This window comes from Suncus etruscus, chromosome 11, assembly GCF_024139225.1.
Source record: "Suncus etruscus isolate mSunEtr1 chromosome 11, mSunEtr1.pri.cur, whole genome shotgun sequence".
Taxonomy (NCBI): Eukaryota; Metazoa; Chordata; class Mammalia; order Eulipotyphla; family Soricidae; genus Suncus; species Suncus etruscus.
The window spans coordinates 10,650,423-10,677,058 of record NC_064858.1 but is presented as its reverse complement, the minus strand read 5'-3'; the positions used below and the strand labels follow the sequence as shown (position 1 = coordinate 10,677,058).

General features: G+C 44.0%; 1 protein-coding gene across 2 annotated transcripts in view; it reads right to left on the bottom strand.

Annotated features, from left to right (window-relative positions):
• The window catches only part of IREB2 (iron responsive element binding protein 2), a 39,896-nt gene extending 14,681 nt beyond the window's left edge, over positions 1-25,215 (bottom strand). For both annotated transcript variants that reach the window (XM_049783753.1, XM_049783754.1), the window contains exons 1-12: positions 25,111-25,215; positions 24,197-24,286; positions 19,224-19,389; positions 17,031-17,168; positions 15,101-15,316; positions 12,475-12,544; positions 11,411-11,594; positions 8,802-8,941; positions 5,604-5,775; positions 5,328-5,428; positions 2,376-2,492; positions 954-1,113 (exon numbers count right to left, since the gene is read on the bottom strand). In XM_049783753.1, the coding sequence (XP_049639710.1) occupies positions 954-1,113; positions 2,376-2,492; positions 5,328-5,428; positions 5,604-5,775; positions 8,802-8,941; positions 11,411-11,594; positions 12,475-12,544; positions 15,101-15,316; positions 17,031-17,168; positions 19,224-19,389; positions 24,197-24,286; positions 25,111-25,129 (1,573 nt within the window). In that variant the 5' untranslated portion in view covers positions 25,130-25,215. The remainder of the gene's footprint in view (positions 1-953; positions 1,114-2,375; positions 2,493-5,327; positions 5,429-5,603; positions 5,776-8,801; positions 8,942-11,410; positions 11,595-12,474; positions 12,545-15,100; positions 15,317-17,030; positions 17,169-19,223; positions 19,390-24,196; positions 24,287-25,110) is intronic.
• Between the last annotated feature and the right edge of the window lie 1,421 nt (positions 25,216-26,636).

The window sequence follows — 26,636 nt, the reverse complement described above, 5'->3', positions numbered from 1 at the left end:
TTCAACAAAGAAACCAACAAAAAACACAGATGTTAAGGGCCTGAAGCAACAGTACCAACAGTCTAAATTTTGGGGAAAAAATTGTCATGATGCTATTAGACACGACAGAGAAAAAGAAGAAAGTATTCTATATCTAGAACATTATAGTTTATAGTAAATTATAATAATAGTATATTCAACTATTAATATCTATTATTAACATCTACTTGATTATTCAGAGACAGATGAATCATTCTTTTTCCTTTTGGGGGTCAGGTTTGAACCTTTTTTTGTTTGTTTGTTTTTTGGGGCCACACACAGTTACACTCAGGGGTTACTCTTGGCTACGCACAACAGATAGGGCATTTGCCTTGCACACAACCAATCCAGGTTCAATCCTCAGCATCCCATATGATCCACCGAGCCTTCCAGGAGTGGTTTCTGAGCACAGAGACAGAAGTAACCCCTGAGCACCACCAGGTGCAACCCAAAAAAAGAATGAACAGGTGAATGAACGAGAAAGAAAAGGTTTCCTTTAGGGAGTGGAATCCATACTACATACTTGCCTTGCACAAGGCTGGCCCAGGTTTTCCCAGGAGTGATTGAAACAAATCCAAAAACTATAATACTAATGATGTTTAAAAAAGGTTTAAAATAAATCTAAATGACACTCCTTGAAAACAAGAAAACAGAGGAACTCACCTGCAGACATCAATGATCACATATAAAAAACAAAAGGAAGGCCAGAGAGATAGCAAAGCAGTAGGACGTTTGCCTTGCACATGGCCGACCTGGGACAGACCAGGGTTTGATCTCTGGCATCTCATATGGTCCCCCTGAGCCTGCCAAGAGCGATTTCTGAGCACAGAACCAGGAGTAAGCTGAGTGCCACTGGATGTGGCCCAACCCCCCACCCAAAAAAAAAGAGAGAGAGACAAAAGGAACTGGGTCTGGGAACGGGACAGGGGTCCCACCTGCAGCGAGCATGACAGACGGGTTGCAGCTGTTGGTGCAGCTGATCACTGCAGCGATGAGCACTGATCCATGAGACAACATATATTCACTTCCTTCATAACCAATAGTGATGATGTCTTTTTGTTTTTCAGATGCTATTTGGAAGCCCTTAAATCCAACCTAGACAGAGAAACAAGCATAAAAATGAGACGGACAGAATGAAGAGAGGGAACACACCTAAGTCAGACTTCAGATGATTTAACATTCACATGTGTGATACCAGATAACAGCTATGCTTGTCAATAAAAACATGTCCACAGGGGCAGAGATATAGGACAGCAGGAGGCTACTACCCTTGCATACTGCCAAAAAACCTTTCCTTTATTCTTCTTTAGGAAGCGGAATCCATACTACATACAACTGATAGGTACTTGTCTTGCACAAGGCTGACCCAGGTTTGTTTTTTTTGGGTTTTTCAGGCCACACCCGTTTGATGCTCAGGGGTTACTCCTGGCTAAGCGCTCAAAAATTGCCCCTGGCTTGGGGGGACCATATGGGATGCCGGGAGATCGAACCGAGGTCCTTCCTTGGCTAGCGCTTGCAAGGCAGACACCTTACCTGTAGCGCCACCTCGCCGGCCCCTTGACCCAGGTTTTATTAGAATCTTCTCATGTAGGAGCTGAGAAGTAGCTCAATGGCAGAGAAATCCCTCTAATATAACAGCGCCTGCACGTTCTGAGGATGCTGCATCTCTACCGGAGGTGAGGATTCTAAGCTTTCTCCATTCTAGAGAAGACCATGTTCTCTCTTGAACAGGAGTAACCCCTGAGCACCACTAGGTTTGGCCCAAAAGCAAAAACAAACAAAACAAATGAACTCCAAACTAAAGATTCATCAGTCCTGAATTGCCCAGACGCTTCTAGAGTGACAGAAGTGGAGAGAGATAAGTGGCACATTTCTTTCCAGAGGCTGTGCTTCTCTCTTCCCCAACTACAGAATTCTACTGCTCCACTGGTCAAAGTAGAGTCTATCACAAGGATTCATTAGATAAGGAATTTACCTTACAAGCATCTGACCCAGGTGTGGCACCAAAAAAAAAAAAATTCAGAGGCTGGATCGATAGCATAGCGGTAGGGCATTTGCCTTGAATGTGGCTGACCCAGGACAGACCACGGTTCGATCCCGGCATCCCCTAACGTCCCCCAAGCCAAGAGCGATTTCTGAGCGCATAGCCAGGAGTAACCCCTGAGCATCACCAGGTGTGGTCCAATAACAAAACAAACCGGACAAAAAATTAATAAACTGAAAACTGCACTGGATAAAAGAAGGGCTAAGGACAAAAAATGTCCTAACACGAAGAATCAATGAGGGGAAGGACCTTTGCTGTGACTCAACACTGCTTAGAGCAATACATGAAATTTTAAAAAATGTACATAATGTACCTTTTCATTCAGGCAAGCTTGGAAATCACTTTTCATATCTGTCAGAGCAACTCTATCCTGAGGTCTTTTTGGACCGCTGACAGATGGAACAATTGAATTCAGATTAATCTGGATCACCTGGAACAAGACAGGGGATTATAAACCATAAGTACAGACTCAAAAATGAACAATAAACTTTCTGAAGCAGAATGACTCTCCACATATTTGTTTCAATGCCACTTTGTTGACACAGTGAAATTAACTCCTAGATATTTTTCAAGTAATTCCCATGAACTTCTGAAATGAAAAAAAGTTGCTTAGAGCAAGCAAAGCAAACATGTTGGTAATACAGACTAGGAAAACAATACTCCTTTATATATAGTTGAATTTTTACTTGTTTTGGTTTGGGGAAAATATATCATCTAAAGGGGCTGCTTTAAGTCAATAGCAGTATGGAGTCAATCACAGTGGTGCCTGGAGACCAAGTAAGGATAAAATCAAACCTAGGCCTACATTTTGCTCTGGTACATAACTTCTTTTCCATAAGCATTTCTTTTTTGTTTTTAGGGGGGTCATACCCGGCAGTGCTCTGGTGTTACTCCTGGCTCTATGCTCAGAAATCGCCCCTGGCAGGCTCGGGGGACCATATGGGATGCCGGCATTCGAATCACCATCCTTCTGCATGAAAGGCAAATGCCTTACCTCCATGCTACCTCTCCAGCCCCCATAAGTATTTCTTTTTTTTTTTTTTTTTTTTTTGGTTTTTGGGCCACACCCTGTGATGCTCAGGGGTTACTCCTGGCTATGCGCTCAGAAGTTGCTCCTGGCTTCTTGGGGGACCATATGGGACGCCGGGGGATCGAACCGCGGTCCGTCCTAGGCTAGCGCAGGCAAGGCAGGCACCTTACCTCCAGCGCCACCGCCCCCCCCCCCCATAAGTATTTCTTAACAAAAAGATAAACACAGTCTTGGGCCCAGAGAGATAGCACAGCGGCGTTTGCCTTGCATGCAGCCGATCTAGGACCAAAGGTGGTTGGTTCGAATCCCGGTGTCCCTTATGGTCCCCCGTGCCTGCCAGGAGCTATTTCTGAGCAGACAGCCAGGAGTAACCCCTGAGCACTGCTAGGTGTGGCCCAAAAGCCAAAAAAAAAAAAGATAAACACAGTCTTAAAAGATGGATGATAACAAAGCACTATGTCTGACCCAAGGCTCTAAACTGGTGGCTCTGCCACCTAAAAAACTCATGGCCACCACAACTACAAACACGAGAGCTTTGTGATCTTGTGGTAAATTGTCCCCTCACATACAAAACCAAAGTAATACAATCCCAAGAATAAAATGAGTCACTTAAGGTGATGACGTGTCTCATAGATACATCTGTCTAACAGGCAGATGTGATATCATCTTTTAGAAATGGAGAAACTGGGGCCGGAGAGATAGCATGGAGGTAAGGCGTTTGCCTTTCATGCAGGAGGTCATCGGTTCGAATCCCGGCGTCCCATATGGTCCCCCGTGCCTGCCAGGAGCAATTTCTGAGCCTGTAGCCAGGAATAACCCCTGAGCACTGCCGGGTGTGACCCAAAAACCACAAAAAAAAAAAAAAAAAAAAGAAATGGAGAAACTGGGCCAGAGCGATAGCGCAGCAATAGGGTGGTTGCCTTGCACACAGCCAACCCAGGACAGACCCTGGTTCGATTCCCAGCATCCCATATGGTCCCCCGAGCCTGGCAGGAGCAATATCTGAGCACAGGGCCAGGAGTAAACCCTGAGTGCCGCCAGGTGTGACCCAAAAATAAAAAAATAAAAAAAATGGGCCCGGAGAGATAGCACAGTGGCGTTTGCCTTGCAAGCAGCTGATCCAGCACCAAAGGTGGTTGGTTCGAATCCCGGTATCCCATATGGTCCCCCGTGCCTGCCAGGAGCTATTTCTGAGCAGACAGCCAGGAGTAACCCCTGAGCAACGCCAGGTGTGGCCCAAAAACAAAAAATAAAAAATAAAAAAATGCTGTGGGGCCGGAGAAATAGCATGGAGGTAAGGCATTTGCCTTTCATGCAGAAGGTCATCGGTTCAAACCCTGGCATCCCATACGGTCCCCCATGCCTGCCAGGAGTGATTTCTGAGCATAGAGCCAGGAGTAACCCCTGAATGCTGCCAGGTGTAACACAAAAACCAAAATAAATAAATAAATAATATAAAATAAAATAAAATGCTGAGAATTGGGCCTAAAAAAATAGAACAGATAGGGCATTTGCCTTGCATAATGGCAACCCAAGTTCAATCTCCAGCAGCCCATAGGGTGCCCTGAGGACCATAAGAAATGACCCCTGGGCCCGGAGAGATAGCACAGCAGCGTTTGCAAGGATCTAGGATCAAAGGTGGTTGGTTCGAATCCTGGTGTCCCTTATGGTCCCCCGTGCCTGCCAGGAGCTATTTCTGAGCAGACAGCCAGGAGTAACCCCTGAGTACCGCTGGGTGTGTTCCCAAAAAAACAAAAAAAAAAAAAAAAAAAAAAGAGAGAGAGAGAGAAATGACCCCTGAGCACAGAGTCAGGACTAACCCAAACATTGCTGGGCGTGGCCAAACATCCCACCCACCCCAAATATGGAAGGAGGAAAACATCTAGGCAGTCCTCAAATGCTCAGTAATCTTCATCTACTGGACAAAGTGGTTCCACACCAAGGTGTACAAATGTGGACAGTCTGGGCACCCACAGAATTAGACGCTACTTACATGAGGGCATGAGAAGGCCTTTTGGCTAACATCAAGTGAAGAACGTAGACCTGATGGGTAACCACCAAGTTAGAAACATCATGGTTTTTGCAAGTAATGCTATGGGTGGGGGCAGGTTGTGGGTGAAGCTAGAGCATTATGTGTGACTAAGGGTCCCAACTCATGCTCTGAATGCAGAGCAATCTCCTGAGTCCCAGAAATAATACTTTTACATTCTTTCAAGTAAACTATTGTAGACATACCTGGGAGTATTCAGGCTGTCCTGAATGATTCTGGTCACTTTGAAACAACTTCACAGCTTTAAGATATGTTTCCATTAACTTGAGTTTGGCTTTGTCAAAGCCTAAGAAGATGACAAGGAAAATTCAGTAAGAAATGGAGAAAATCTTGGAGAAAACAATTCAAATAATGAGCAAGAAACACACATTCCATAGGACTATATAATGAGAACAGAAACATTTAAGAAAAAATAAGCCCTTTGTAGGAACACCTGCACATGACAGGAAAAGGCTTCTTACCTATATGCTCTAGATGCTTTACTGTCACATTGTCAACAGGGAAAAAGCTGAGGATAGCACCGTATTCTGGACACATGTTAGCTATTGTAGTTCGATCCACTATAGATAATTGTGAAACTCCACTTCCAAAAAACTCAACAAACTTTCCAGCCACTCCTACTTGTCTGAGGTGCTACATCAAACATATAAAATGCAAAATAAGGGTGATGTTAACATCATTCTCTGAATACTCAAGATAAATCTGATTGTTTTTAAGTGTTAGTGGCAATCATGAGGGTCTCCGCTATTCTAATAGCTATCACTGACCCCTTCAAAGAATAACACGTTCAGATTTTAAGTATTTTCACAGGTTAATAGCACAGTGGTCCAATGGCATGTTTCAAAGTTTAGAAGAACAATTTTTAAATGGATTTTCCATGGAGTGTCTCTTTAGATATTTCTTGGCAGTACATCAAATAATAAGGACTCTACCTATTGGTAATATGAAGATATTAGGAAATACAATGTTTAAAATTTTAAAAGTCTGAAATTTTGCCTTTAAATATAATTTATTATATTTAAAAAAAGAAAGATAGGGGGAGCAAGGAGGCGGGAGAGCTGACCTGCTCCAACTGAGCACAGACTTAGGAAATAAGCCCTGCAAGCAGGGAGAAAAAAATCAAGAACTTATGCTATAGCTATGGCCAGAGTCATTGTAGAGTGGGCAGGGTGCTTGCATTGCACACAGCTGGCTAAGGTTCAAACCCATACATTTCCATCAACATACCCGGTGTGATTCCTTAGTGCAGAACCAGGAATAAGCCCTGAGCACTGCAGGGTGTGAGCCCCAAAACCTAAGAAGAATTTAATTTAAAAAAATGTTTGGCGGGCCGCAGAGATAGCATGGAGGTAAGGCATTTGCCTTTCATGCAGGAGGTCATTGGTTCGAATCCCGGTGTCCCATATGGTCCCCCATGCCTGCCAGGAGCAATTTCTGAGCCTGGAGCAAGGAATAACCCGAGCACTGCCGGATGTGACCCAAAAACCACAAAAAAAAAAAATGTTTGGAAGGAGGAAATGATTAGATATACCAAGTGATGCCTTCATTCCCATATTATTTACTTTGAAAATTACATGATTAATACATGATTAATCTTATAAAGTTAATAAATCAGTGCCTCAAAATTAACTAGAATATTCAATAAACATAAAAGTACAATGCAAAAAAAATAAAGTACAATGCAGACTTATTTTCTGAATCAACAGCCCCAAAATGTGGAAAAACAGAGCAAAGCAAAAAAGAAAATACAGAAAAAAGAATATTTCCGTGTACATGATCAAACTTCCGGTTCAAATTCTGGCATTAAATATGCTCCTCCATCCACACAGCCCTTAGCACAAAACCCAGACTAACCAATGAACACCATCACTAAAAAAAAGAACAAAACAGTTAAAAAGAAAAAAAAAAAAAAAGCAATAGGTGTTCTGGGATTGGCTCTTGGCTCTGCACTTAGGAAATCACTCCTGGCAGGCTCAGGGGACCATGTGAGGCCAGAGACTGAAACCCACCAATGGCCATGTGCCAAGCAAACACCCGACCCACTCACTGCATTATCTCTCCAGCTCCAATAAGACTGCAGTTCTAAATTTCACATGATTTTTAGTACAATGAGCCAAATTGATCATTTGTAATATGTCAATATTTTTCTTTTTAGGGAAGAATCATCAATATTACCAGGGGGGAAATACCATTTCCTTCCCTGTGAAGCATCCCAAAAGCCTGAAAGATCAACCAGCACATTAAAAATGTATATCCAGATTAGAATCACAATTGGAGCACTCTCCACATTCATTAATAACTTCTCAAACTAGGAATTAACTTCAAATAAACTAAGAAAAATCGAATTTTCTGGCCCTTGAAATTATGAATAAAAGAACATATGCAAAGGGATCATTTCTAACAATCAAACAATTTGCTACAGATGACCTTAGATTTTTGCTACATACTATATTTGGTTTTGGGTTTGGGGTTTTAGTACACACTTGGAAATTCTCAGGGATCACTCCTGGCAGTGTTTGGGGGACCATAGGAGGTGCTGGGGTCTGATCCCACTGTACTAGCACTCTGGAGCTACACATAAATTATGTTTTTGTTTTGTTTTGGGGCCACACCTGGTGACACTCAGGGGTTACTCCTGGCTCTGCGCTCAGAAATCACTCCTGACTTGGGGAACCATATAGGATGCTGGGGGATTGAACTGAGGTCCATCCTAGGTCAGCTACGCGCAAGGCAAACACCTTACCGCTGAGCCATTGCTCCGGCCCCTACACATAAATTTTTGTATGTGGTAAGTTATCTCTCAATAGTAAGGCAAATGGTTCTAACCATCACTTAACTATTATCCATCACTTAACTACTCAGCACTATGACCCCTCAAATAGTCAATGAATCTTACCATGTCTCCATTTCTTCAGAATAAAGAGCAGAATCTGCTATGTCCAGCGAACAAGGACAAGTTCCTCTGACTTGCTAGTACAGTGTTACTTGTTAGGTTTGCAACAATCATGGTTAGACCCAGTGGCTAACAATGTCAAAGTTAAGGATTCAGCACTGAGACAAATTTCAAAATCCCAGATTTCCATTAAAAAAAAATGTCCAGGGACATGGAGCTGGAGAGATAGCATGGAGGTAGGGTGTTTGCCTTGCATGCAGAAGGACGGTGGTTCGAATCCCGGCATCCCATATGGTCCCCTGAGCCTGCCAGGAGCGATTTCTGAGCATAGAGCCAGGAGTAACCCTGAGCGCTGCCAGGTGTGACCCAAAAAAAACAAAAACAAAACAAAACAAAAAACAACAAAAGTCCAGGGGCAATAGGACAGGGGATAGGGCCCTTGCCCTGTATACAGACTATCTGGACTAAATTTCTGGTACCCCAAATGATTCCTAGAGCACTACCAGGACTGATTAATGACCACAGAGCTAGGAGAAAGCTCTGAGCACTGCTGGATGTAGCCCAAAACAACCACACAACATCCACTAAAAACCAGACTTGCACACGAGTCCAGCCTTGATCACTAATACTGCATTCGTCATTTCTAGCAACGTAACAAGTTATCAGGCTAGCAGTGAAAACAAGTGTGCAGTCCCCAAATAACCCAACAGTGACAGTAGGGAAAAGACATGTACTGAGTTTTACAATTAATATAACTTCAACTTACCTTTGTAATGCCAAGAACGACATCTATGGATGTAACAAAAAGGTTCGAAGTGCCAGTTAACTCACATCCAACCACTTCTGGTAAAGTGAAGGAAACAGGCAGACCAAGCATGACTGATTCTGTTTCGATTCCTCCAACCCCTGCAGTAACAGACAGGTGGTGCATTAGGACAATACAGCTAGACACAGTCTTTCTTCATATCATCAAATTGTCTTGTAGATTCTCTTACATAGGTCCACAGCTACAGTACACCTTCATACAGCTACATTATTATCATAACCATGGAATGGAACCCAAGTCTTCTCAAAAAGTTTAGTACACTTAACTTTTCATTTTATTCTGCTTTAGTTTGGGGACAACACCCTGCAGTACTCTATGGTTGTTCTATCTAAATGTTTATTACACGTAAATTTTTTTGGGGGGGTCACACTTGGCAGCACTCAGGGGTTACTCCTGACTCTATGCTCAGAAATCGCTCCTGGTAGGCTCAGGGGACCATATGGGATGCCGGGATTCGAACCACCGTCCTGCATGCAAGGCCTTACCTCCATGCTATCTCTCCGGCCCATGACTTTTTTTTTTTTTTTTTTTTTTTGGTTTTGGGGCCATACCCAGTGATACTCAAGGGTTACTCCTGGCTATGTGCTCAGAAATCACTCCTTGCTTGGGGGACCATATAGGACACTGGGGATCGAACTGAGGTCCATCCTGGGTCAGCCAAGTGCAAGGCAAACGCCCAACCACTGAGCTATTGCTCCGGCCTCTACATATAACTTTTATTTTATTTTACTTTATTTTATTTTATTTTTTACATATAACTTTTAAAGAAGCTAATTATGCATGATGCCAACTCAGAACAGAGCCAGGTTTGATCCTGGGCAACCTATATGTTCCTTGAGCCTGCCAGGAGCCATTTCTTGGGGTTTTTTTGGGGTTTTTTTTTTGGTGGTTTTTGGGTCACACCCGGCAGTGCTCAGGGGTTTTCCTGGCTCTGTGCTCAGAAATTGCTCCTGGCAGGCACGGGGGACCATATGGGGCGCCAGGATTCAAACCAATGACCTTCTGCATGAAAGGTAAACGCCTTACCTCCATGCTATCTCTCTGGCCCCCCAGGAGCCATTTCTGAGCACAGAGTTAAGAGTAACCCCTGAGCACCATCAGGTATGCCCCCCCCCCAAAAGAAGCTAATTATGAGAAAACAGACAGATAGTACAGTGGGTAGGGCTATTGCCTTGCATATAGACAACCTGGGTTTGATCCCTGACACCCTATTTGGTCCAGGAGCTAACCAGAAGTGATCTAAGTGCATAGCCAGGAATCAACCCTAACCATTGTCAGGTGTGACCCAAAAACAAAGCAAAACAAAACAAACAAAAATAACACAGGGTGGGTAGGGCTCTTGCTTTCTGCACATGGCCAACCTGGGTTCAATTCTTGGTAACACAAATGGTCCACCAAGCACCACATAGAGTAATTCCTGAGTTTAGAGTCAGGAGTAAATCCTGAGTACCACTAGGTGTAGCCCAAAAACAAAATACAACTTTTGCCTTTATATTAAATTCAGTAAGCATAATTTACTGTCAGATATTGCATTATACTCAAGATACAGAAATGAAGAGAATCCATCTCAAATTTGGTCTAATGACAAAAGTAACTAGTCAAGGATGATATCCACTCAAAACTAATAATTCCACTGGTCAGAAGGAAGAACCAGGGCCAGAGTGATAGCACAACAGTAGGGTGTTAGCCTTGCATGCAGATGATCTGGGACAAGCCCAGGTTTGAATCCTCAGCATCCCATATGGTCTCCCCAAGGCAGCCAAGAATGACTTCTGAGCACAGAGCCAGGAGTAAACCCTGAGCACTGCTGGGTGTGGCCCAAAAAAATTAATATTTAAAAAAAGAAGGAAGATGGGGCCAGAGCGGTGGTGCAAGTGGTAAGGCATCTGCCTTGCCCGCGCTAGCCTAGGATTGACCGCAATCTGCCTTGCCCGCGCTAGCCTAAGACTGACCGTAGTTCCATCCCCTGGTGTCCCATATAGTCCCCCAAGCCAGGAGCAATTTCTGAATACATAACCAGGAATAACCCCTGGGCATCACCGGTGTGCCCTTCCCCTCCTCCACAAAAAAAAAAAAAAAAAAAAAAAGAAGGAAGGAAGAGCCTGTGCAAAGTCATCAAGTCTGAGCAGTTCATTTGGAGAAATAAATATAAGGTGTTCAGATGTTGTGAGTTTAGGGCAGAGATATCAGACAGGAAGGGCCTTGTAAAAAAGCAAAAGGATCTGACATTTAAAGGAGGCAGGATGAGCAGTGCAGGTCTTTCCAGAGTCTCCCCATCCCTCACACACCACCATTCCTTCCTCTGCAAATGGCAGCTGTGTGCTGAATGCTCAAACTTTTTTTTTTTTTCAAACTTCTTTTCCTACATGTCCTTACATCACAATGCCCACCCAACAGGGAACATTCTTTCTGCACTTTTGTAAATGCTATCCTAGCTGAAGATATATGTATAAACACTTCAATGAGACTATGACAGCCTTACTGTGTGTCCATTTACAATGTTTCTGACATCCCCTCCCCAAAAGAAATTGATTTAGTCCTTGACTTACCCCACCCCAAAATCCCCAAACCGTTCACCATGGTTATATGTGAGTCTGTGCCGAGGACGCTGTCAGGGAAGAGGAAGTCCTTCTCATCAAAGACCACTCTTGACAAATACTCTATGTTGACTTGATGAGCCATTCCAGTTCCAGGAGGGATCACAGCCACATTTTTAAACACTTTTGAACTCCACTGGATTTTGTTTAAAATTAAAGAACACTTGTTAGCATGAACAGTACTACTGCTATCGAACTCATGTACTGATGCCTAATAATGTTTTATTCATGTTCAATGAGGCCAAACCTTAAAATACACACAAAAATATTTATGCATACTAAAGCTAAAAATTCATTTTGATATTAAGACTAAGTGGAGGGGCCAGAGTGGTGGCACGAGCCTTAAGGTGACCGCCTTGCACGCATTAGCCTAGGACAGACCACGGTTCAATCCCCTGGTATCCTATATGGTCCCACAAGCCAGGAGCGATTTCTAAGCACATAGCCAGGAGTAACCCCTGAGCGCCACCAAGTGTGGCCAAAAAACAAGAAACAAATAAACAAAAAAAAACCTAAGTGGAATAAACAGAAGCTTTTGGTTGTGTCTAAAAAGTCTAAGAAATAAAAAGAGAGAAAAGGCCCAAGCATAAGGCCCATCGGGTTCACTTTGAGTGTATATGGATTCACTCACTTTGAACATGTATGGATTTATGCATTTATTTTGGGGTCTCCCCAGAATTGGGGGCCTAGGACCCATCATCCAGAAATACTCCACTGGGAAGAGTAGTCGTGAGAGTTTGATTCTCAAGGACCATCATCACACCTATTGCTGGTGGTGCTAGGAGATCAAACTCAGGGCCTTTGAGCTACCTCACCAATCCCTTGTGTTACTGCTTCAACCTTGTTTTATAGCTATATGCTGAGGTTTGAGAAGACTTTACCTGGAAAAACAAAGAGATTCTACTAACAAAGTTTAAGAAAAAGAAAAAAAGAATTCGTCAAAAATATAAAAGTTAAAAAGTATATATAAAAGTTTACATATTTAAATTTTAACATTTCCTCAAAATCACGTATACCTTGAAAAACTGAAGCCTCTCTCGATTTCTGCCAAATTCTACTTCTTGGTTTTTTAACACTGTTTCAGGTCTAAAAGAAAGAAAAGCTGGTATTAAATTAATGTATTAGAAAAAAAAAAGACTTGCCTTATTTCTAAGTCCTCATTCTAATGCACATAAATATATCTTAGGGGTTTCTCCTGGCTCTGCACTCAAGGATTATCCCTGATGATGCTTAAAGGACCATATGGGGTGCTAGGGATCAAATCTGGGTCAACCAAGCACAATGCAAGAGTCTTCCACACTGTCTTGTCATTCTGGCCCCAAAATACTTACTTTAAATCCTTGAAATGACAATTTTACTAGTCTTCTGTTATTTTCCTTTGAAGAACCTTTTTTTTGGGGGGCCACACCCGGTGATGCTCAGGGGTTACTCCTAGCTATGAGCTCAGAAATCGCTCCTGGCTTGGGGGACCATATGGGACACCAGGTTATCGAACCGCAGTCCATCCTGGGTCAGCCGCATGAAAGGCCAATGTCCTACTGCTGCGCTTTCACTCTGCCCCTGAAGAAGGACTTTTTGATTCACAAAGACACGATTCTACAATGGACAATACCACTTCCTCAGAAATGTTGTAAACTCTGCCTAATCTTCAATATTGTGAAACTAGTTTAAAACGTTTATATAGCATGGCGAGTTTAACTGAATTTCCAAACGAATAAGTTATTTCACAGTAATTAACTTACTTATCACATTGCTCTTAAGTAGGATACTAACTGTTGAACAAAGAGTTCAACAAATCTTATAGTGTAACAGGACTTTTGGCAAAAAAAAATCTTTCATTTCTCTCATTCAAAATGAAAGATTATATATATACTTATATATATAAACTAAATCTCATGATTACAAATAAAGGCATATGAATTATTTATCTATTCATATAGTATAGTGACATATTAGAAAATTAGGATTCTCTGGGACATGTTTGGAGGCAGCCCCAAAAGTGGGTATGTGACTTATTTAAACCAAGAGATCAAAACTGTTCACTTCCAGGAGTTGGAGAGAGGGTGCAGCTGGCAAGGCCCCTGGGCTGACACACAGCTGACCCAGACCACTTTTATCTAATAGATGTTTCTAAAGTATTTTTAATAGCTTTCAGTTATTTGTTCCAGCTGCCAGTAGTGATTAAGTGCTGCCGAAAATATCAATAACACAATCACATGCCCTCCAAGGATCAGATAAATGTCAGTGTCTAATTGTAAACTTTCTCAATACAAAGACTACTTGAATAATTTATGGCTAAATGACCACTTGGGACTATGGTATTTCTTAATGGAATTTTTTTTAACCCAGGACCTCAGGGAATAGGTCTTTATAAAATCACTCTTCAATTATTTCACTTTTCCAGGTCATACATCTACTAATGCCTAGCCTGCCCTCCAATTAGGCAGTGGTTTAAAGTACCAAATAAATGCTCTCCTACCCATTTTTTTGAGACTGTAATTAATGATTCACTGACCCATTAATAAATATATAAAAGTTACTATTATAAACAGCCATGGTCTGTAACATAACCCATTGTCCTGCTATTTTAAGAAGTAAAATCTAGAGTGATAGCACAGTGGTAAGGCATGTGCCTTGCACACAGATGACCTGGGACTGACCCAGGTTCGATTCTCAGCATCCCATATGGTACCCCGAGCCTGCCAGAAATGATTTCTGAGCACAAAGCCAGGAGTAACCCCTGAGCACCACTAGGTGTGGCCCCCCTCCAAAAATAATAAAGTAAAATCTGAGGAGAAAATTCGTACATACACAATGTTACAATTGTTCTTACATACAAACAAACACTATCTTAGCACTGCACACTCTGTCAATTAAAAAAATCAAGATTTTCTCTTCAGTAAATCTTCCTTTTTTTAAGTTCTGAACAAAAAACTTGAATCTAAAAAAATCAAGATTTTGGGGCTGGAGAAATAACACAGCAGGTAAAACACTTGCCTTGCTTTGTTGTTGTTATTTTGTTCAATCCCCAGCATCCCATATGTTCCCAAGCATCACCAGGAATAATTCCTGGGTGCAGAGCCAGAAGTAACCCTGAGCATCGCTGGATGTAGCCCAAAATAACAACAACAAAAAACATCAGTTTATAAACCAGAACAGTATGAGGTTAATCTATATGAGGAACTAAGAGGGAAAGGAGAGTTAAGTGTCATGCTAATATAGTTTTTAAAAATAACATACTCTTGGGGCCGGGTAGGTGGCGCTGGAGGTAAGGTGTCTGCCTTACAAGCGTTAGCCAAGGAAGGACCGCAGTTCGATCCCCCGGCGTCCCATATGGTCCCCCCAAGCCAGGGGCGATTTCTGAGCATATGAGTAACCCTTGAGCGTCAAACGGGTGTGCCCCCCCCCAAAAAAAAAAATAACATACTCAGTGGGGCCAGAGAGATAGAATGGAGGTAAGGAGTTTGCCTTGCATGCAGAAGGATGGTGGTTCAAATCCCAGCATCCCATATGGTTCCCCGAGCCTGCCAGGAGTAATTTCTAAGCTAGAGCCAGAAGTAACCCCTGAGCGCTGCCAGGTGTGACCCAAAAACCAAAATAAATAAATAAATAAATAAATAAATAAATAAATAAATAACATACTCAGGCACTGGTTGCAAATGGAAAGGACACAGAATAGGTATGTTCTCAATCTGCGAAAATTTTCCTGAGTTTCGGCCTAGTTCTCCAGAATTACAGGTTCCCCGGCAAGTCGTCTGGCCTCTGCAGGGAAGCTTCTTAGGGTGTACTGTTAGAGGAGAGAACTTTCCTGCTTTCTGAAGGTCCCCACCTCCAGGATTTGGAGCATTCTGTATAGCACTATCAGAACAAAAATAAAACAAAATTACAGTATTATAAAATCATTTAAGTGGCAAATTTAGCTCTCCACAAAACACTAATAATGCTATCTAGAAATAATTAAATTTTGGAGCTGGCGAGGTGGCGCTAGAGGTAAGGTGTCTGCCTTGCAAGCGCTAGCCAAAGAACGGACCGTGGTTCGATCTCCTGGCGTCCCTCCCGTCTGGTCCCCCAAGCCAGGGGCGATTTCTGAGTGCATAGCCAAAAGTAACCCCTAAGCATCAAACGGGTGTGGCCCAAAAAACAAAAAAAAAAGAAATAATTAAATTTTGTTCAAATATATTCTATAATACACATATGTAACACATAGCTCAAATTTCAAAACCACATCGCAGGTTACCAAAATAGTTCACTTTATTTATCAAGACAATATAAATCGAAGCAACCAATAAAATCATGGTCACATAATTAGGTAACAATTTTAAAATGCTTAGCAAGTAGTAAAACAGAAATTTTTTCATTTGACTTTAAAAAAACTGAAAGGGGGGGGGGCCAGAGAGATAGCATGGAGGTAAGGTGTTTGCCTTGCATGCAGAAGGACGGTGGTTCGAATCCCAGCATCTCATATGGTCCCCTGACTTGCCAGGAGCGATTTCTGAGCATAGAGCCAGGAGTACCCCTGAGTGCTTCCAGGTATAACCCAAAAACCAAAAAAAAAAAAAAAAAAACACCGAAAGGGGGGGGCTGGAGTGGTGGCACAAGCAGTAAGGCCTTGACCGTGCTAGCCTAGGACGGACCTCGGTTCAATCCCCTGGCGTCCCATGTGGTCCTCCAAGCCAGGAGCAATTTTTGAGTGCATAGCCAGGAGTAATCCCTGAGCGTCACCAGGTGTGCCCCCCTCCAAAAAAAGACTGAAAGTCATAATTTTAATCAAGAAGGAAAAGTTTGGGGCCGGAGAGATAGCATGGAGGTAAGGTGTTTGCCTTTCATGCAGAAGGTCATTGGTTCAAATCACAGCATCCCATATGGTCCCTTGAGCCCGCCAGGAGCGATTTCTAAGCGTAGAGCCAGGAATAACCCCTGAGCGCTGCCGGGTGTGACCCAAAAACCAAAAACTAAAAACCAAAAAATAAAAAATAAAAAAATAAATAAAATAAAAAAAGGAAAAGTCTCTCCTGGACTGTAACAAAGCAATTTCATTCTACTACTCTGGAAACAAAGAATAGCATAACATAAGGTCTCTTCAGTTTACTTTTGTCAAAAGGTCCTTATAAAAAACGTTTATGGGCTAGAAAGATAATACAGCCAGGTCGGACATTTTCCTTGAATGTAGCTGACTTGGGATGCTATCCCCCACATCCCATATGGTCCCCAATCCCACAAGGAGTTATTTCTGAGTTTGGAACCAGGAGTAATCCTTGAGCAACACTGGGTGTGGCCTCCCCCAAAATAAGTTGATTTAACTGAAAAGAAAATGCAGCGTTAGTGAACCCAGAGCTTGTAAGCACCTACTAGTTAGAATCATTCACAGATCACAGCTGAAGAGTGTCTCTGGGACATAAATTGTATTGATAGGATTTGGTTTTGAGGGGGTCAACCTGATGGTGCTTAGCAGTTACTTCCAACTGTATGCAGGGACTGTAAGATACCAGGATCCAAAAGCCAGGCTTCCTACATGCAAAGTATTATATGCTCAGCCCCTTGAACTCTCTCTCTAGGCCCCATGTTAGAGTACCATTTACTGATGTCAATCTGTAAGGAATGATCAACTGTAAGATCTGTAGGACAGGCAGGATGGACTCTCTTAGGATCGCTTCCAAGTGTTTTCACTGCCTCCCTCATAGCAGCAAAATCCACCATTGCCGGTATTCCACTAAAAAATAAAGAATGATCATGTTAGTCCTTACTTTTCTGTTACAGATACTCAAATGTTTCAGAGGCATTTATTATTTATTATTAAAAAAAAAAAAAAGTTTGCGGGGCGGGAGCGATAGCACAGCAGTAAGGCATTTGCCTTGCACATGACCAATACAGGACGGACCCAGGTTCAAATCCCTGCATCCCATATGGTCCCCCGAGCCTGCCAGGAGTGACTTCTGAGCACAGAGCCAGGAGTAACCTGAATGGTGCCAGGTGTGACCCAAAAAAAAAAAAACAAACAAAAAATCCAGATTACATATACATGTGCTTGATACACATGTTACTTGTGCTTGATACACATTAAATCAGGTTTAAAGAGAATTAATGATTCAACGAGAATTAACATTATTATGTGAAAACCTAAGCAGTCCAGGGTCAATATGCTAAAACAATTATGAGAAAATTTTTAGAGATGTCAGGATCTTCCAGGGAACTATCCACCCATGAAGTGCTTTCTCCAGTCTTCCATGTTAGGGTACTCCCCTCCCCCTCCCCCTCCTAGTTCCAGTCCCTTTCTTCCTCCAGTGCTACTCCAAAGCTATACAGCCACAAAAAGTAACTCCAGGCACTAGATATCACCCAATACCTGCAATATGTTCAACACCAATGGAACAAAGTAGGACAGTTTTCCTGCCTTCAAGGAATATGTAGGGATATAAAAGCAGGACTTGCAGGCCTGGAGAGATAGCACAACAGCATTTGCCTTGCAAACAGCCAATCCAGGACCAAAGGTGGTTGGTTCGAATCCCGGTGTCCCATATGGTCCCCCGTGCCTGCCAGGAGCTATTTCTGAGCAGACAGCCAGGAGTAACCCCTGAGCACCGCCAGGTGTGGCCCAAAAACCAAAAAAAAAAAAAAAAAAAAAAGCAGGACTTGCACAACAGTATCCTCATGCTAAATATATATTTACACATTACAAGGAAATGGATTTGGAATAGGCAGGTGAGGATGAAGCTAAATTCCTATACCATTTGTGTCTAGCTGAATTCCTATTCAACTCAGCTGAAGGTTGAGTCTTTCAATAAGTAAATGCAGCACACCCACAATAAGACTGCAACAACTTTAGATTATATTCCAAGTGTTATAGAAGCCAACTGGTATATGGAAAATGATGTGTTCTACATCAACCTTTTGTAACCAAATCACTTCATCTACTAAAGACAAGATTACAGATCATATATTTTGGAGGCAAGAGACACCAGTTGTGGGGTCGAGAGCTAGTACAGTGAGTAGGGCACTTAGTCTGCATGAAGCCCACCCAAGTTCAATTCCCATATAGTCCCGATTACCACCAAGAGTAAATCCTGAGTACAGAGCCAGGAATAATCCCTGAGGATCCCTAGGTGTGGCAAAAAAAAAAAAAAAAAAAAAACAGAAAAAAAGAGGTCTTACAGTTGTAGGTCAGGTCAATAAGAAGGGCCAATGTAACACTGAACCAGATACCAAATACCATCTAGTATTTGGTTCTGGATACCAAGATACCAATAGCAAATACCAGATGGTATACAGTTCTAGATACTACACACTAGATACCTGGACCTGGAACCAGATAATATTGGTATAAATAGTACTTGAATTCAAGATCATCTCAAAGGTAGAGCTGACAGACCTTGCTGATATGACCTATATGGGGCCAGAGAGATAGTACAGTAGGTAGGGCACTTGCTTTTCAAGTAGCCTACCCATAAAGTCCCACAAACACTGCAAGGAATGATTCCTGAGTGCAGAGTCAGTAGAATCACCAAGTGTGGCACCAAAAAAAAGGACATGTAGGTTTCAGAAACCTATTAATTTTGTGGTAACAAGTAGGCAGTAAACAAAAATCCTTTTTCTAAAAGCCAGTAGAAAAGTGTTTCAGTTTTTAATGAGCTGCTTTAGTTTAGAGGAGTAATTTTAAATAGCTATAAACTCATCTTCAGAATTAAACCACCATAAGCACACCATGGAGCATGATCTTTCAAAAGGGAAAATTCAGGAAACATTTATACAAGATGAGCCTATCACTCACGTAAAATCTTGAAGAAGAACACGGGCAGGGAAAAAGGGCACTTCAACATTGCTTTGTTTGGTTTTCCAGTCTAAAATGCTCAAAACATCTTCCTTTTTCATTAAAAAGCCATCACAATTTCGTACAGCAGCTTCCAACAGGACCCGTATTGAGTAAGGCAGAGCATCTGAGGTAAGAGAAAATGTAAACTATTAAACCAGGGAACAGTAACCACTACACACTGTACAAATTTCAAAAGCAAAAGGTTAGATATAATCAGAGAAGCACTGATTTATCTAGAAGTATTTTCCATCCAATGAACTAGGAAAAAAATGCCACTCTCCTATTAACACCTGACTTTTTATACTTTTGGATTTCCTAACAGGAAAAAACAAGTTCCTACAGAAATAGAAAAGAAAACCTTTACAGAAGAGCTGTGATAATTACAGCATATAGCTGATTAAAATACTAAACTACAGAAAATCAGATTTAAATACATTAATGAAGATACTCCTACTATATAAGAAAATACAGTTAAACTATCAAACTTAGGGGCAAGAGTGAGAGCAGAGCAGGTAGGGTATTTGCTTTGCATGAGTCAGGTTCAATTTCTGGCACCCCATATAATCCCGAGCACTGAAGAGAGTGCTGACTGCAGAGCCAGGAGTTACCCTGAGCATCTGCTATGTAACCCAAAAACAAAAAACAAAAGCTGTCATGCCTAATACAATCTTTTTTTTTTTTTTTTTTGATTTTTGGTCCACACCCGGTAATGCTCAGGGGTTACTCCTGGCTTGGGGGACCATATGGGACACCGGGGGACCGAACCGCAGTCCGTCCAAGGCTAGCGCAGGCAAGGCAGGCACCTTACATTTAGCACCACCGCCCAGCCCCGCCTAATACAATCTTAATACTACGAAGAATTAAGATTTCAATATTTTGGGCCCGGAGAGATAGCACAGTGGCGTTTGCCTTGCAAGCAAAAAAACTAAGGTGTTTGCGGTTTTTTGGGGGGCCACATTTGGCAGTTCTCAGGGGTTACTCCTGTCTCTGGGCTCAAAATTTACTCCTAGGAAGCTCAGCGGGGAGAAGGGGTCCCTATGGGATGAACCCAAGTCAGCCACTTGCAAAGCAAACCCACAGTACCCACAGTACTATCACTTCAGCCCAAAAATAAGTATTTTTTAGTGAAAACTTAAAGCAGTGACAACACTCTAAGCAAACCTATAATATAGCTTGCTATTTCTAAATACTATTTTCCATTTTTAAAAACCAGAATGCTGGGGCTCCAGTACAGATGCTTGATTTGCATGTGGCCTATCCAGGAGTATGGGTGCCTAGGCACCTCAGGTTGTCCCCTCCCCCAAAACAACAACAACAACAACAATAAAACAACCACCCAGAATTCCTTGGGAGAAATTATCAGCCACAAAATGAGTCTGGAACATCTTGTGTTATAAAAAAATTAAAGTTTTCGGGCCCGGAGAAATAGCACAGTGGCGTTTGCCTTGTAGGCAGCTGATCCAGGACCAAAGGTGTTTGGTTTGAATCCCGATGTCCCATATGGTCCACCATGCCTGCCAGGAGCTATTTCTGAGCAGACAGCCAGGAGTAACCTCTGAGCATCGCCAGGTGTGGCCCAAAATATAAAAAAAAAAAATAGAAGTTTTCAGGGCCAGAGCGATAGCGCAGCGGTAGATCATTTGCCTTGCACGCAGCTGATCCAGGACAGACCTCAGTTCAATCTCCGGCATTCCATAAGGTCACTCAAGCCAGGAGCGATTTCTGAGCGCAAAGCCAGAAGTAATCCCTGAGTGTCACCGGGCGTGGCCCAAAAATCAAGCAAAAAAAAAAAGAAAAAAGAAAATGAAGTTTTCAAAGCTAATGGGGACACTAATGGATCAGTCATATGGAAATTAATGCTTAATGGAACTCACTGAAATAAACACCTAAAAAGCTTAGTTCATTAAAGACTCATAGAAAAACAATTATGTATTCATTAATCATCAAAGGATGCTGTTTCAAGCAACTCATTACCTTGCACATGGCTGAGGAACCCTAAGCACCACCAGGAATCAGGAAAGTCAGAAAAGTCAGGGATAAACCCCTGACTCCACAGAGTATGATCACAAAACAAAATAAAATAAAATCTTAGAAAGGCTATATATCCACCAAAATTGTACATGAATTACAAGAACAAAAAATTCTTTCAAAACTGAATGCAAACGGTGCGGTGGCGATAGAGGTAAGGTGTCTGCCTTGCCAGCGCTAGCCTAGGACGGACCGCAGTTCGATCCCCGCGGCGTCCCACATGGTCCCCCAAGCCTGAGCGTGTAGCCAGGAGGAACCCCTGAGCATCACCGGGTGTGGCCCAAAGAAACAAAAAAAAAAAAAAAAACTGAATGCAACAGACTTGATATTTATCTTTTCAAGAACTTCTAAATGAAAAGTCTAGGAAGTTTCATTATTCTTCTAGACTAGTCTTCCCTTCACTGACAGTCATCCAAATGCCCATAAAGTCAAAAGTCCACCCAATATCATGAGGTTCAGCCAAGTTCTGTCTTCTGAGAACTCAGTGGACAATTCGGCCCTGACCCAGTACCTTGCAAAGGTTTGCCAATGGCTAGTGCACAGGGCAGAAAGCATGCCCCGGGGCCAAAACCAACTCAGCGGACTCTGAGGATTCCTATGTGAAAGGGTGAAAGACAGATAAAGAACTGCGAACACTATTCCCTTAACTGAAGGAGCCAAAGAGATAATACAGTGGGTAGAAGGCTTGCTTTGCAGGTGGCTGACTAAGTTCAATTCCCAACACCCCATGTGGTTCCTCTTTCATCACCCAGAGTGATCCCTGAGCACAAAGCCAGGAGTAAGCTATCAGGTATAGCCCAAAAATAAAAAAAAAATTTTTTTTTGGTTTTTGGGTCACAACCGGCAGTGCTCAGGGATTACTCCTGGCTCTATGCTCAGAAATCTCTCCTGGCAGGCTTAAAGAACCATATGGGATGCCGGGATTCAAACCACTGTCCTTCTGCATGTGATAGCACAAACGCCCTATCTCCATGCCATCTCTCCGGCCCCTAGTACAAAATATTTTAAAAAAGTAAAAGGGGGGGAGGGGCCGGCGAGGTGGCGCTAGAGGTAAGGTGTCTGCCTTGCAAGCGCTAGCCAAGGAAAGGAGCGAGGTTCGATCCCCCAGCGTCCCATATGGTCCCCCCAAGCCAGGGGCAATTTCTGAGCGCTTAGCCAGGAGTAACCCCTGAGCATCAAACGGGTGTGGCTCGAAAAACCAAAAAAAAAAAAAAGTAAAAGGGTATATCACCAGTTAACATGACTAACTTTTGAACTGCATTAGTCATTTCTTTGAGAAATGAGAACTTTTTTTTTTTTTTTTTTGGTTTTTTGGTTTTTTGGGCCACACCCGGTAACTCAGAGGTTACTTCTGGCTATGCACTCAGAAATTGCTCCTGACTTGGGGCTGGAGAGGTGGCACAGGGCATATGCTAGCTAGCCTAGGATGGATTGAGGTTTCTTTTTTTTTTTTTTTTTTGGTTTTTGGGCCACACCCGGTGACGCTCAGGGGTTACTCCTGGCTACGTGCTCAGAAGTCGCTCCTGGCTTGGGGGACCATCTGGGACACTGGGGGATCGAACCGCGGTCCGTCCTAGGCCAGCGCAGGCGAGGCAGGCACCTTACCTCTAGCGCCACCGCCCGGCCCCGGATTGAGGTTTCTAAACAATTTCTGAGCACAGAGCCAGGAGTAACCCGAGCGTCACTGGGTGTGGCTGAAAAAAAAAAAACAAAAAACAAAACAAAACAAAAAAGAAATCACTCTGGCTTGGGGGACCATATGGTACTCCAGGGGATCAAACCCGCAGGCAGATGCCTTACTGCTCCAACCCTGAGAACATTTTTTTAATTTAAATTTGTATATGAAAAGTTATTTTTATGAGCTTACAGCTTCCTCAAACAAAAGTTGTCCCAAAAGTTTTTGAAATACATAGCTTTGGGACCAGAATAATAGCACAGCAAGAGGGTGCTTGCCTCGCACAAAGCCTACCCAGGATCAATCCCATACAGTTCCCAGAGTCCTTTAACACCAGAAAATAATTAAAAAATTAAAAACTCAGGGGCCAGGGGCTGACGCTATGGCGCAAATGGTAGGGAATCTGCCTTGCATGCGGCTAAACTAAGACAGACAGAGGTTCGATCTCCTGGCATCTCACATGGTTCCGAACCACGCCAGAAGCGGTTTCTGAGCGAGTAGCCAGAAGTAACGCGAGTGTCACTGGTGTGACCCAAAAAGCAAAAAAAAAAAAAAAAAAGCAAACAAACAAAAAATAAATAAATAAATAAATAAGGGACCAGAGTGATAGCAGTGGTGAGGCGTCTGCCTTGCACGTGTCCAACAAAGGATGACCCCAGTTTGAATCCCAGCATCCCATATGGTCAGGAGTGACTTCTGAGTGAAGAGCCAGGAATAACTCCTAGCACCACCAGGAGTGACCCAAAAGTCAAAAAAATTAATTAGTTAATTAAAAAATAAAAGTAGCTATATGTCAGTGTACTTTTAAATAGGATACTGATAAATCAAAAATTTCTCATCCAAACTTCACAACCGTATTTTTATTATTTTAACTTTTCTTATTTTGTGGTGCTGGGATTCAAACCTACGTCTCTATGCATACAAGGAATATAATAAAGGCATACTTTATTGTCGAATCATATCCATCGGCCACATTTTTATTACTAGAAACTAAATCCAGATAAATTTAAGCATGGACCATAGTAATAGTACAGTTAGTAGGACATTTGTTTTGCACATTACCAAACCAAGTTTGTTGTCATTCTTCACCCCACCACTACCACATATAGTCCTCTGGGCAAACGCCAGGTAGGACTCATACCTACAGATATTACACGGCAGAGCCAGTATAGTGAACTCGGCAGATGTGGCCCAAAATCAATTTTTTAAAAAAAGTAAGCGACATTACCATACTTGGTGCCTCCAAGTTTAGGTACATTGAAGAACTTCTTCTGTGAACTGTCCTTTAAGGTTTCAATCAGGTTCTCAAAGGCATGTCCTGAAAGAAGAACAACGGTTTCAGGACAGACAGCTGGAAAGCCATGCCAAGTGAAAATACCTGGAAGCATGTCCTAATAAAACCATGTTAGAATTCGCAGTAGTGAAAAAATAATAATAATAATAAGCTTGCTTTGGACTTCCCCATTTGACCCAAATCATTTAAAGAAAAAGAAAAATGCATGTTTACCGTTTTTTTCCACTGCAATTAAAAATGATGTGACATAGATCTGGTAGCGTTCCCTGTATTTGGGCAACCCTACTTACAACATTAACCTCGTCAAGCAAAAATAATATGAATAAGCACTTGTGAAATGGAATAACAAATACCTAAAAGACACACTCGTCATTGTTTGAATTTTGCACAACCCAGAGTGACCCCAGGATCTGGCGGGGCCGTTGGCTTTTTGTCTTTAATTTTGCAAAGAGCCCGAGGTGCATTTTGATGGGGAGCCCCTGGGTCTCCAGGGGGGAATCCTGGGCCCCCAGAAGGGGGATTTGGGGATCCCAGGCCTGTAGGGGGAGGAGGGGACGGGCCCCTCGGCCCAGGCAGGCGGGACCCTGGGCTCTGAGCCTGGGCGCGGGGAGACGGCCACGGGCCGGGTCAGAGGTCACGCAGGGCGCGGGGTCAGAGGTCACGCGTGCCCGTGGCCGGGGTGGGGCGGGGTGGGGCGGGGCGGGGCGGGGCGGGGCGGGGGAGCGCGCAGCCGGGCGCGGCCCGCGGCCTCCTCACGGCCACTGCCGGGCAGGTGGTTCCGGGCAGGCCGTGCGGCTCCGGCAGCCAGCAGGGAGGGCCGCGCGCGGCGTGGCGCGGACGACGCTCACCAGCTCTGCGCGCGTCCATCGCCCGAGACCATAGTCGCCCCGAGGGCCGGCGCGGAGGACGGAGAGCGGCGGCGGAGCGACGAGACGCAGGTGGACGCGGCGCCGGAGGAATGAGGGAGGGAGCAGCTGCGCGCGCAAACACCGCGAGAGCAGCTTCGGGCTTCCACGGGATTCCTTTCCAACTCTCGCGAGATCTGGAGGCGCGGAGACAAAGAGGCGAGGGGCGGAGCTGGTCTCTGGGGACGGAGCTAGACGCTGGGGCGTGGCTAGACGTGGGGCGGGGCGAGCATCTGGTTGGGGCTGGCCTAGAGACTGGGCGGGACTGACGAGTGGGCGGGGCTGACTTTTGGGGGCGGAGCTAGTCTCGGGGGCGGGGTTGTACTCTAGACGCTGGGGGCGGGACTGGCCCCGGGAGGGGAGGGGCTAATTGCTGGGGGCGGGGCTGACTGTTGGGGGCGGAGTTAGTCTCGGGGCGGGGTGGAACTCGAGACGAGGCTGGCCTTTGGGCGGAGCGGGCGCCCGCTGGTTGGGGGCGGGACTGGAAGGTGGGCGGGGCTGAATGCTGGGGGCGGAGCTAGTCTCGGGACGGAACTAAAGGCTGTGAGCGTGGCTAGCCTTCGGGCGGGGCGAGCAGCTGGTGGAGGAGCTAATCGCTTAGGGCAGGGCTGGAAGATGGGGCGGGGCTTACTGTTGGGCGGAGCTAGTCTCTGGGTGGGGTTGTGCTCTGGGGGCGGAGCTTAGTCGCTGCGGGCGGGGCTGATCTCTGGACCCTCTGATGCAGCCGCTGGGCCTGGCCCGCTACTGGCAAAATTCTCCACTGGGGAGGGGGCAGAGCGGTGGCGCAAGCGGTAGGGCGTCTGCCTTGCAGGCGCTAGCCTAGGAAGGACTGCGGTTTGATAACAACACGGGGCCGGAGAGATAGCATACCCTGAATTCATCGTTTTCCCCTTAAAGCCCACTGTCCCTTTGTATTATTTATATCAACTATATCACTGAGTGGGACTGGAGAGAATCCAGCTGACCCGACTTTGATACCCGCCCTCCCCCCCCCAATGCCGTGTGGTCCACCAGGAGTGATTTCTTAGTAGAGCCAGGAGAAACTCCTGAACATAAATGTGTGCGACTCAGAAATAAACCATAACCAAAAAAATTATTTTAATAATTGTCTCTCAATGGTCTATATCAGTATCAGCAATAGTCACCCAATTTTCCAACTCAGAAATCAACACATCACTATTGACTCATTTACCTTCTGCCTTAAATTATGAAGCACTTCAAGCACTGGAAAAGAAATCTCAACGCCAGCGCCCTGGTCTTTGCAGCTAAATGGCCAGCAGAGGGAGCCTGAGCAGCTGAGTTTATGTCCAGGATAACCGTTAGAGCAGTTTTTGTTTGGGGAGCCTTTGCCAGCTTCCACCATCCCTACCCCAACACCCGGTCCCCTCCCCGCGCCCCTAATTTCTTGCCACGCTGGTGTCATTAAAACACAGGACTCTGCGCTAGGCAGGTGGCCAGTCTTGCCCGTC